This window comes from Argentina anserina, chromosome 6 (assembly GCF_933775445.1).
Source record: "Argentina anserina chromosome 6, drPotAnse1.1, whole genome shotgun sequence".
NCBI classification, from domain to species: domain Eukaryota; kingdom Viridiplantae; phylum Streptophyta; class Magnoliopsida; order Rosales; family Rosaceae; genus Argentina; species Argentina anserina.
The window spans coordinates 7,645,904-7,657,954 of NC_065877.1; the positions used below are offsets into that span (position 1 = coordinate 7,645,904).

Genomic DNA, 12,051 nt, shown 5'->3' on the forward strand with positions numbered 1-12,051 from the left:
AACGTCCCCGCTTCCAAGAAATTTTGAAAAAAAACGCTTCCGCGCTTCCACGTCCCCGCTTCCGATTCCATGCAGCCTAGGTCCAAATACTGTTTTTGAAGTATGAATATAAAGGGAATCAGATTGAATGATTAAAAAAAAATTCACTATCGTCTCGTATCCCGCGCCATAAACAATTATGCATCCAAAATTCAATAAAAGACTTTATAATTATAAAAAAGCACAACTTCATCAGTCCTCTTCGTTTTCCCGCGGTACCTGATTGCAATATTGCCCAAGAGGCCCAGAGAGCTTCACTTCCATGGCTTCTCCTCCTTCATCAACTCAAATCTCCGGCGGCAGATCTCATTTCAAGCCTACCGTAAGTACTATCTTTGCTTCCCCTCTATCAATTCCACGTCCTTTTCATCTTCACATAATCAATTTGATTTCTAATTCACTCGCTCTCAATTTCGAAAGGTAACTCTCTACGATTGGTGGCTCATCAAATCCGAAGAGAAAGATCAAGAGACACGGCTTGCTGTTGCCGGCGTCTCTTCCCGGTGAGTTCAATTCCCCCCTAATTTCTTGTTCTAGGGTTTCACATTTCCGTACTCTTTGTGAATTTAGGGATTTTTGATTGCGAATTTCGCCGTTTAATTTCAGGCTAGAGATTCCCCGGAGAGTGTTTAACTCTGCGCCCATAACTAAAAGCCACGATGTTTTCACCCTAGAGACAACCGATGGAGTATGCGTCATTCTTGGAGGGCTTATTAACAAGCAGCAGACTGTTGCAAATGGGTTTTCTGAGGAGGTACTAAAGAACCCATCTTTTTTACATTTTGGTTTACTAATTCTGGTTTACATTTCTAGTCCAAGTTTTGAACTTGGGTCTTTATCTAGACGTTTATTAGTGAAGAAGTGTATATTAAGTTAAATTGAATATGAGCAATGGTGAGGATTTAGGATATTAAATGTAAAGTAAAGGCATGTAACGAGTATAAGAATAGTCCAGTGGTTGTTTCTGCTTCATGGTTTCCTGAGTTAAGAACTTGCATCTTGTTTTGTGTTATATGTATTGGCCTTTGCAAGATGATGTTTGTCTTTGAGCTTATGCAGATCGCCAAGCGTTTCCAATTAGGCTTTTATCCAGGCTGGGAAAAAGGTGTTGCAGAGTTCTTGGGAGGAGACTCTAACACTGCTGGTGTTTCTGTTAGGATATCTGATTCGGGTTCACAAGGTATAAGTTTTGATGTTTAGATGTATTTCTAATGTTTTTGTTCATGCCTAGAATTTCGTATTGTAAGTAATTATTATCATTTTGAATCTGTTCTCTTCCCGTGGAGTAGGTGAAGGCAAAAACAATTGCAGCCCAACTTCTGGGCATTCTTCTCAAGAAGAAACTCAAACTCCATATGGGCGTATTGGATCAATTTATTTTCAGTGGTTTGGTAGATCAAAGAGTCAGGAAAGCAATCAGAAGAACCCAATGTCTGCATGCTCTATGAAGCAAAAGAGTACTAAATTGCCCCCATCATCAGATGCCTTTGAGAGTGTAGGAGGAGTACCATCTAGTGCAGCTGTTAAATCAGGGGGGCAAATGAACAAAGTGGAGAGATGTCCGAGAAATTCTGCACGCAGAGTGAGCAGATTATTGTCAGAGTTTATGAGTAAATGGACGAATCAGCAGATTGGTAATGGTTTGAACAAGACAACAGACTCTGTTCTGACAGTATCTAAAACTGTGAAGCATTCCTTACAAAATGATAAACGTGAAGTTGGAGCGAAAGGTATGCGCCATCAAGATTTTGTAGAACTAGCTATCTGAATTTTTGTTTGGATTATTACTATTATTCATTATATTATTTTTACTTATCTCTGAAGCGGCCGCAGGCGCAAAAAAATTTAGTCCAACTTCTATGCATCATTCTCTAGAAGAAGGCTCACCTGAGCAAGTGTCTTGTAAAGACATGCGTGATGCTGAGTTTCTGAAACTGTTGTCTTCAAAGATTTCCTTGGATAACCATGCCGTCGAGGAGGAAACATACAAAGAGGATTTCAGACCAATTGGTTTGCAGTCTGTTGGGACATCGGAGGTTCTAGAAGAAAGCGAGAAGACTTCAGTATCCACAATCAAGCATAGTAGTGCACACTGTAGTCATTCAACAGATGCAGGTGCAGTAGCATCAGGTGTAACCATTCCGTTTGCTGGTGAAATTGATGTATCAATGATACATCTGAGAAATTCTGGAGGCAGAGTATTTGGAGATTCGTCGATAATTACAAGAACCAAAGGTAAGATGGGGGAAATTGTTTGGAATGGATTGAACTCTGGACAAAATACAGTGGACTCTGTACCAGCAGTTGAAACAGTGAGCAATACTTCACAAAATGTGGACTGTGAAGGAGGAGGGAGACATAAGTTTGAATCGTTTCTCTCTTGTTGTGAAAGGGCTCTAGGGGTAATCAACATTCCAACTTTTATGCATTTTTCTCACGAAACTCCTAATGAAAAGGTCCAGTGTGAAGATCGGCTTGATCACGCTGATGTTGAAGTTCCAAACCAGATTTCTACAAACCTGTCCTCGGAGAGCACCATTGATGATAAAAAAGTTGATGATTTAATGAAACATGCTGCTGAAATGGAATTGGACGTGGGGAATGCTGGATTATCTGAATTTAATTCTGTCGAGGGACCACAGACGAGAGAAGTAATTGAGAAGAATACAGAATCTGAGCCTGTGTCAGAAGCCCTTGAGATCCAAGACAGAGCAGTTGATGCAAATGCTCAGTCAGGTGGAAAAATGGATATATCAGATTTATCCCCTAGCAAGTTTGCAGGCAGAGTGTCCCAACTGTTCTCAGGAATTCTAAGGAGAAAAGGGAAGAAGCAAGCAGTCGGCAATGGATTGAACTCTGAAACAAATACAATCAATTCTGTTCCAGCAGTTTCTGGGATTGTGAGCAACCCATTAGAAAACGATAATTGTGAAACAGTAGGAAATGGGATGCCCCATCCTTCAGATTCTGAACGTCAAGAACCAGTGGATGTGAATGTGGTGAGGAAACTGGATTTTGATTTTGTAGAAGGTGATATGCAGCAGACTTTTAACACAAAAGAGGGACAGGATTTTGGAAATGTTACCACTGAAGGTAGTGTGCACTCTGGATAAACATATGCCTTTTTATTCAACTTTCTGAGAAAAATCAAACTAATGAGTTGAATGTTGCAGTTGGAGAAGAAGAGAGTGGTGCTAACGAAGAAAACAAATTTAGGAAGAGAAACATGAGAAAAGTAACCATTGATACACAAGTAATCTAGTTATAGTGAATTTGAGTTGATGCTTTTCAACTCCTTTGGCTATCCTTTCAAAGTAACTGTTCACCTATCTAATGATCGTCACATTTGGTGTTTTCTTTTTTATAGGAAATTCATTTCAGTCCAGAGACAGAGGCAAATATACAAGAAAAGGTGGGGTTGAACCAGAAAAAACACATGACTCCTACTTTCGAGGATAAGAAGAAAAAAGATGGAACTCCAGTGGTGAACAAGAAAAGCAAGGTATCTCTGTCTACTTTGCAGGTGACCAAGAAAACAAGGTTAACTCCTTCAACCCTAGAGGTGAAGAGTAACAAAGAGTTATCTTTCTCCACTCCAAAGGTGAACACAAAGAAAAGAAAGGTATCTCCTTCCTTGGAAGGGAGCAAGAAAAGAACGCCAACTCCTTTGACACTAAAGGTGAACAGTATAAAAAAGGTATCTCATTCCACTCCAAAGATTAATACAAAGAAAAGAAAGGCATCTTCTTCAATGTCGGAGGTGAGCAAGAAGAATAAGTTGAGTCCTTTGACTTTGGCGGTTTATAATAGTAAGGAGGCATCGTTTTCCACTCCGAAGGTGAACATGAAAATTATTTCTCCAGAATCTTTGAGTGCCGGACGGTCAAGATCAGGTGAGTGGCTTCACATACCTGATATGATGATATATTTTGCATACAGACAAACATGGTTGTACTCTGTTTACATTACTATTTCCTGTTGGTATGGCTAATAGATTAGATGAATGAGAATGGGGTTTAAGTGAACGCAACCCGGTAGCTCAGTATATGAGGGGACATCTGAATGTTAAAATGAATGGTTTATAGCATTTCAAACATGTCTATCTGTATTTTGTAGACTAACAACATGGGATTGAAACAAATTGATATTTAAAGGTTTGAAAGACAGAACAATTAATCGTGCAACCTTTTCTGTTCAGTTTCATTGATTATAAAGTGCTCAATCAATTGCTTATGTTGCAGGGAGACTACTGCTGCCTCCCTTGGAATTCTGGCGCAATCAGACAGCAATTTATGACAAGGTTTCCCTATCTATTTTTTTCTACTTTCTCTAGGTGTGTGGTTTGATGAGTGTTAACTATTTTGAGCATTAGCCTTTGTGACATATTGACTCATTATCGCTGATGGTGTGTTCAGGACCATGGGGTTATTGGGATTGAGGAAGAGCTACCAACAGTAACACCTTCAAGAGGTTTGTCTCTTAAAAGGTTCTTATCCCCCCCCCCCCCCCAACACACACACACACACACAAAAGTAATATACTTCTCTTTACTCCTGTATATGAGTGAGAATGTGCTTATTAGATTTATACGACATTATCTGCGTCACTGTGAAATCAAGATTTTAATGCCATCATACTTGGTGCTTATGAGCTTAAGTTTCTTCTTTGGAATGTCTGGTACTTTCAGTGCTTGTTTATGTTTATAGCAATACCTGCTGATGATGATATGTTTCACCTATTGTTAGGCAGTACATCTGAGCCCCCAAAAAGAAAAGCCAACAGAGGTTGATTTCTTGGCGAAGCTCTAGCTTGTTTCTTATTTTGAGCAAGTGTAGTGTTCACTATAAGCTGAATGTAGTATTAGTTAGAGTTCAAATTATACCCTGAATAGCATGAGCAATAGACTTCCACACAGTCGGCAGGGCAGCACAAGAATCTCAAGGACTTGGTGTATAATGATAGTTCAGGGCACAAACCGTCATTATTGACGAATGTTCACAATAGAGGGAGATACGGGATGTATATGTGTATGTTCGAGTGTTTTGGCAAAAGGAATGCTGAAGTTGCTTAAAGAGTCTTTTATCTTTTTTTTTGTATATTCTTTTAAATTCAGTAGGTTTTTGTATATTTTTCGTATATTCTTTTTAATTTAGTAGGTTTGGGTAAAACAACCTTGATATCAAATTGCTTTTGTGAATGCTAACCTCGTTAATCACGAAAATTTAGTCTTGCTCTTATTTTACCTCTTACAGTCTTTATAATTTGGAATTTTTTTAATGCGGACCTCCAAAATGAGGAAAAATGTAAACATATACAGTACGTATAAAAGTCATGGCTCTTAAGGAAATTAAATTAGGTAATAAAATATAGTACAATGAGAAGCTACGGAAGTTCTAATAAAAAACATCCATAGCGGGACATTCTTGTTCAAAATAAAAACATGGCGCAAATATATATATATATATATATATAGTCTCTATTCAGAGTGAAGTTCCAATTTTAGCACACTTTTCGGTCAAATTTTTTCACCATAAGAGATTCAATATTTAGATATGTTATTCAAGATCATCTCTATAAAGTTTTATCCAATTTGATAATGATTTGAGCTTTCAAAATTGAGATTTACACGAACGGTTCACGTTGAACAGTTTTAATTCATTCATTGATTTAATCTAATTTTCAATACCTTAACGATGTCCGAATTAGATGAAATTTTGTAGAGATGATCTTGAATAGCATACCTAAATATTGAATCGCTTATGCTGAAAAAATTTGACCGAAAAGTGTTCCAAAATTGGAACTTCACTCTGAAATTTCAGAGTGAAGCTTCACTCTGAAATTTCAGAGTGAAGCTTCACTTTGGATAGGGACTGTATATATATATATATATATGGGATAATTTGATACGAAGTATAATGAGAAGCCACAAAACTTTAAATATTAAGATGATTACGCTATTAAATTTGAATTTTCGAAGTACTATAATGAGAAGCTATGAAGCCTTAAATATCAGGGTCATCAAGCTGAAAGTTTCGAAATACACGTAGAATAGGTTGTAAGGGCATCTCCAACAACATATCCAAAATTTCTCTATTTTAGAGAAGCAGCAGTTGAGATCTTAAAAAAATTATTGGTTCAATTCTATTAGCTTCTCTATGATGCAAATTTTTACATTTATTACAAATAAAAAAAAAATATATAATCCTATTTTTATAACTATAAATTATTTCATATATTTAATTTGATAGTTTGAAATAAATTATTCAAATTATTGATTGTTTTGATTGGTTGTTATTGAAACTTGAGTTATTGGAGAAATTATAGTATTTAATATTTGATTATGCAAAACTTTTGCCAAATCTTGTAAATGTAGAGATTCATTTTATGTTTGTTGTTAGAGATGCTCTAAGTTGAAGTATACAAAGTATATATACCACTATACCCTTCTCAAAAAATATATATACCACTATACCCGGCTTAGTTTCCAACAAAAAAAAGAGGAAAAAATTGGACCGACCACATACAGATATCTAACGGTATATATCTCACTCTACAGAAACACAAAACTCCCCAAGTCACCAATCCTCGTGAAGCCTCAAGCCGCGAAACCAGCCAATCACAAGCAATTTAAAGACACGACGCAGATCACCATTGTCACCCGTTGAATCAACCCCAAATCCTACGGTTCACACTCTCCCTCCCAAATAGCAAAGAGCCAGAAAACACAAACCTCCTCACTATATAAACCCACCCACCCACCCAAATCAATTTCAAAAATCAAAAGATCCGAAATCCGAATTCAATCAGGTCAAAAATGTCGGGTCGGGGCAAGGGCGGCAAGGGTTTGGGCAAAGGCGGAGCCAAGCGTCACAGGAAGGTCCTCCGCGACAACATCCAGGGCATTACCAAGCCGGCCATCCGCCGTCTCGCTCGCCGTGGCGGTGTCAAGCGTATTTCCGGCCTCATCTACGAGGAGACACGTGGCGTCCTCAAGATCTTCCTGGAGAACGTCATCCGCGACGCCGTGACGTATACAGAGCACGCCAGGAGGAAGACGGTGACGGCCATGGATGTGGTGTACGCGCTCAAGAGGCAGGGCAGGACTCTCTACGGGTTCGGCGGCTAGGGTTAGGAATTGGGATTTGGGAATTGTAAAGGGGTGGGTCTGAGATTTGGTTCGATTAGGATCTTTTATGAAGTAATCGGACGTTGTTTGTTCTTGTTAGGTCGTTTTTAATGAAGAATCGATGCTGTTGCTTGTTGAATGGTTTGTGTTTGATCCGAAATTTTGTTTACCCAGTTTCCAGTGTTGAATTTCCAATATGTTGAAGAGTATTCTGAGACCTCAAATGGAGACTTGTACTCTGCATTTGAGATGGCCAATTGGCCAAAGCTAATTTCTTATCCTTGTGGTGTGATTTTTACGAGTGTGATGGGCTTCAGCTTGGGCCCAGCCTGGCAGGTTTACATGGTTCCTGAATACCTTTAAAACCAAATTTCATCTATGCATCGTGTAAAAAGTGACGCTGGAATCTATCACCCTTCTCTGTCACATGATCTTGGAGATGATTAATAGGTTGAATTGGGTTTAAAGTCTGATATACTTGGAGTTGAAGCTGGAATCTATTACCCTTCTCTGTGTGTTACTTGGGGACATGGTTTTGAAATTTTGGTCTAAGCAGGGACAGTGAAGTATGAGGTATCTTCATTTCAATAAAGCGATACACTTCGCGTTAGTTTCTGACATGCATAATATTATCGTAAAATTGTAAATTGAGTAACTTACATAGTAATATAGTCCTCAAATTGGTGGCTAGAATTCTTATGGTGATGAGTACAAGTCATCGCGGAAAATGTTTAACAGAAGTGGTAAATCAAATCCTTTATAACAATAATAAGACATTGATGTATGGGAAACAATAACACCATATTCTCACCCCGCATAATCATCTTCGTATGGTTTAGGCAATTCGTATTCTAACATCTCTAAACAATATATTGGATCTCATTGATTCATGAGTCATAATGTCAAATATAGAACTAATGAGATATACTCGCGTATTTTCTTATGCATGTACATGATGATTTGCCACAACAATGATCAGTTTTTGTCCGGGTATAGACTTCAAAGAAGAAGGAAAGACAAAACTCCCATCATTCGAAATCCCCTGAATCTTCTGGTATGGACTTCAATTATATTATTTTGTCCGGGTCCTCAAAAGTACAAATAACTAGATAGTTTCATCTTCTACTCTTTCAAACCGATGGCTATTATAATTTTAACCGTTATATGCAATGGACATGATGTGCCAACAAAATGTACACCTAGATCATATTGAATATATCATCGTAATGGATTTCTTTTTCTAAGGATGCGATTGTGCCGCATTAGCTACCGCATTATCTGATTCCGTCAATAGAGGACATGCAAATATCTCATTGTCTTATTCATTACCCTAAACAAATTAAAGAGGATCCATTACGACTTTCCTTCCTCTAGGTTGGTCATCGGCATATTCATCTTTGTTCCCCAAGTAATCAACCGACATAGTTCAAGTAAAGGTTTGGTCGTTTAGTACATTGTTGCGTATGCTTCGTTGTAATGTGGTTAACTAAAACTGAGGTGAAGTAAAAAAGAAAGAGTTCGTAAGTACGTAGAACAACATTGTGATACTTTACACAATAATCCTTAATTACGAGCTCCTAAAATTCTAGTCAGATAAATTAGGTTTTAGCTGGAAAATGTGATTTACAGTTGAAGATATATATACACAACGTACGGAGAAGCTAACTGGGGAAGGTTCACCTATATATCATTGATCAACCAGAATTATTGAAGCATATGATGATTCCACTTACCAGTACATTTCAATTAGTATGAACTTGAAGAAATGAGGTTTGTCACTTTCGTTTAAAACACAATCTTGAAAACTGAGGAAGCTCGATATACATCTTAAATGAAAGTATGAAACCGAGTAAGCAAGAAGACGATACAATCAAGGTGAAAATGAAATGTGCTTATAACCGGCAAAGATTCTCAGTTGGTTTATATGCTTATCAGGGTGGCTTCGTGGCTGCACTGCCAGCTTGTTCTTTAGCTTTTGGACAGGTTTCTGGGAATTTGTATTTGAATTTGATTAGCGTTCGCATGCCAAAGATTAAGCTATTGTGTCTTAATCCACATTAGTATATTAAGCCACGTTCAAGGTCAAACTAGCTAAAATTAATCATCATTTTTTGCCTTTTTTCTTCTATATCACGAAGTCCTGGGAGATTTTGGTGTGTGCGGAGATATGACATGCAGCAGCCTAATCCACCACACACACCCACGTGCATCTAATAACAACGCCTCTATTCACCGTCCAATACTGCATGTATAACATGCAGTTGCTGCACAACATCTGAATTTCAAAGTCACCACTTTATTTAAAAAAAGTAGGGATGTGCATGGTGCGGTGCGATGCGAGTTGGAGGTAAAATCAAATCTAATACACTTTAAATGATTTGACGATTTTGCAAACCATATCCATTTTCCAGTTTAGTCAAATCGTTTATCTGGGTAAACTACATTCTGATGCAGTTTCAGATAGACCACTTGCTTCCACATATGAAATTAAAATAAACAAAATCATCAAGTCTCCCAATATTATTACAAACCAAAATACTAACCAAGTTTTGAAAGCACAAATCTCTGAATAATACTACATAATAATATCTCTTAACTCTTGAATTATACTAGAAATTAAACAATATTAAAAAACAAAGAAAGAAAGAAAGATAAGGTTTTGTTGCTATTGGGTATTGGTGTATTACCATATTACCCCATTAGGGTTAAATAAAAATAATCATTTATTTTAAACCGGTGCGGTTCGATTTATATCCGGTTTGAGAAATACCTAATCCTAATCCAGTCCGTTTATAGGCGGTTTAGTATTTTTATAATCTTAATCAGATTCACATGAAACGGTGTGGTCCATTATCCGGTTTGAATTGGTACGATACGGTGCGGTACTGTATTTCCGGTAAACAATGCACACCCCTACAAAAAGAACATCGACCTTGTATATTCACGAGTTAGCTGGCTAGTTGCGTCCTCTAATCTTCTTTAAAATATTTACAGCTGTAATCGATTTCATCTTAGATGTTCTTCTATATGCTTCGGATGATCCGTGCTGTAATGTATACTGCTTGTTAATTACTTATATTTGTTACCATAATCATATACATGCATGATCCCACCTTAATCATATGCCAAGCAACAATTGGATAGAAATATTAGTGGGAACTTACATGTGGCCGGCCATACCATGATTGATAGCCAACAATCAATATGACCATAACAAGATTCAGAACCAAAATTAAGGAGATCGATTAAGAAAACAACGTACAGATCGATGAGGCAGTTGATACAAGATCGATCAGCATATTCATTCCCAATTTCCCATGTTGTTCGATCTCTATGGACCAGTCGTCAACTTGTTTTTGTTCTTTGGTCCTTTGAATCACGGAGTACCAATCTTTCGCATGAATGAAAATTTAGTCTTTTTTGTATGCCAAACAAACACAAACTATTTTTTTGGGTTAAAAAACAAACACAAACTATAGTATCCGAGAAAAAAAAATTAAACAGATACTACTCTCGGATAACATACATGCACACCTAGATCAGCTGGGAACATCGATCTGCACTCAACTTGACACTTTAGAGTCATAAAAAGGACATAGTATACGAGTCGTTGAGTACTTTGGCATTAATGCAAAGGATTGGATCCATACGAAGTTATGAAGTACGTACCAGAGTCTGTGATAATAAAGCACCATATATATAAGGCGTTTGGATAGTGATTGGCTTATGTTTACATGCATGGTTTTGACTTATGAGTACTCGAGTAGCAAAATGTAGTTTAGCCGATTCTATCTTTTTTGTAAAACATATGAAGGAGAACCATGCGTTTTGGTATGGATTTGGTTAGCTTGTATTCTGCCCAATATTATGGTTGAAAATTTGGTTTGATTATCTTGCTTGTGATTCTTGAGGTACAGAGAGAGACCGGTGCACCACGACTCTAATTTAATGGGGTGAACGAAACTGGCAATTAATCCCTTTTCAAGAGTCTCGTGATTAGTTTATCCAGAAATGTATGTAGGCAATGCTAGGTGCTAGGTTAGGTTTCTGTAATAACCATTTTGATTTGATTTTTATGATTATGATTTAATTTTCTCATACACTTGGTTAATCGAGGAAGAAACCGGGGAGGTCATTGTGCATGGTCATTTTTATGATTTAATTTTCTCATACACTTTATTTTGAAGATACACGTCGTAGACAATCAAACTAAAAGAAACATTACAAGATCTCCGGTATCTGTAGTACGTCGGCCAATATTCTTGAGGTTCTTTGGAACGAAAGAAGAAGAAATTGGATAATTAGGACAAAAACGAGTGGAAGAAAGTAAACAAAAATTGACGCTTTACTATTTTCGTGAGTATGCATGCTTTAAGAATATTGGTAAACTTGACAGTCGACACAGGAAACACTCGTACGAGATGATTATGATAGAGATCACACCTGATTAGCCTGCTTTTTGTTTACACACGTGTCAGTTCGGAGATTCACGGATTTCTGGCGTTTTCCATAGTTAGACTATTGCAACCTAATAACTTAGTTTCTAATTAGTCTAGTTTGTTTGCTTAATCAAGCCCCCTGCTGCATGATTACTTATTAAGCTGCATTTCAGGCTTCAAGCAGTTCGTTGCAAGTTTAATATCAAGCTGATCACTCTAGCTATGATTGGGAATCTGGGATATTGATGTAAAAAGATGTCTGAAGCTAATTAAACAGAAATGTTTATTCCAATTAAAAGAAGAAAAAAAAGCCGAAATGTATATGACTCCAGAGTCCCATTAGAGATAGCATCTTTTGTGATAATTAATACATTAAGATGTTTTGGTTGACTTGTATCCAATATTAGGGGCAAGTTTCTTTCTCTTTTGATCCCAAAATCCAATCAA

At 37.3% G+C, this 12,051-nt stretch overlaps 2 protein-coding genes across 4 annotated transcripts; both read left to right on the top strand.

Annotated features, from left to right (window-relative positions):
* The first annotated feature begins 237 nt into the window (after positions 1 to 237).
* Positions 238 to 5,265, top strand: LOC126797965 (uncharacterized). Of its 3 annotated transcripts, none has more exons than XM_050524757.1 (11): positions 238 to 361; positions 460 to 542; positions 646 to 793; positions 1,099 to 1,219; positions 1,329 to 1,769; positions 1,864 to 3,132; positions 3,213 to 3,292; positions 3,407 to 3,932; positions 4,281 to 4,339; positions 4,455 to 4,509; positions 4,785 to 5,265. In XM_050524757.1, exons 1-11 carry the CDS (start codon positions 302 to 304, stop codon positions 4,826 to 4,828), a joined length of 2,886 nt encoding a protein of 961 aa, XP_050380714.1. In that variant the 5' UTR covers positions 238 to 301; the 3' UTR covers positions 4,829 to 5,265. The 3 variants fall into 3 exon arrangements, with proteins under 3 accessions (XP_050380714.1, XP_050380716.1, XP_050380715.1); XM_050524759.1 differs by having other exon boundaries at positions 3,213 to 3,274; XM_050524758.1 differs by having other exon boundaries at positions 1,873 to 3,132.
* Positions 5,266 to 6,816: 1,551 nt separating this feature from the next.
* LOC126798473 (histone H4) lies at positions 6,817 to 7,304 on the top strand. The gene has a single exon (XM_050525455.1). The coding sequence runs from the start codon at positions 6,854 to 6,856 to the stop codon at positions 7,163 to 7,165; it is 312 nt and encodes a 103-aa protein (XP_050381412.1). The 5' UTR covers positions 6,817 to 6,853; the 3' UTR covers positions 7,166 to 7,304.
* The last annotated feature ends 4,747 nt before the right edge of the window (positions 7,305 to 12,051 follow it).

Coding starts and splice junctions, on each gene's coding strand:
- LOC126797965 (XM_050524757.1), top strand. CDS start 302: ATGGCTTCTCCTCCTTCATCAACTCAAATCTCCGGCGGCAGATCTCAT. Junction 794..1,098: donor CAAATGGGTTTTCTGAGGAG/GTACTAAAGAAC, acceptor GAGCTTATGCAG/ATCGCCAAGCGTTTCCAATT. Junction 1,770..1,863: donor ACGTGAAGTTGGAGCGAAAG/GTATGCGCCATC, acceptor TTATCTCTGAAG/CGGCCGCAGGCGCAAAAAAA.
- LOC126798473 (XM_050525455.1), top strand. CDS start 6,854: ATGTCGGGTCGGGGCAAGGGCGGCAAGGGTTTGGGCAAAGGCGGAGCC.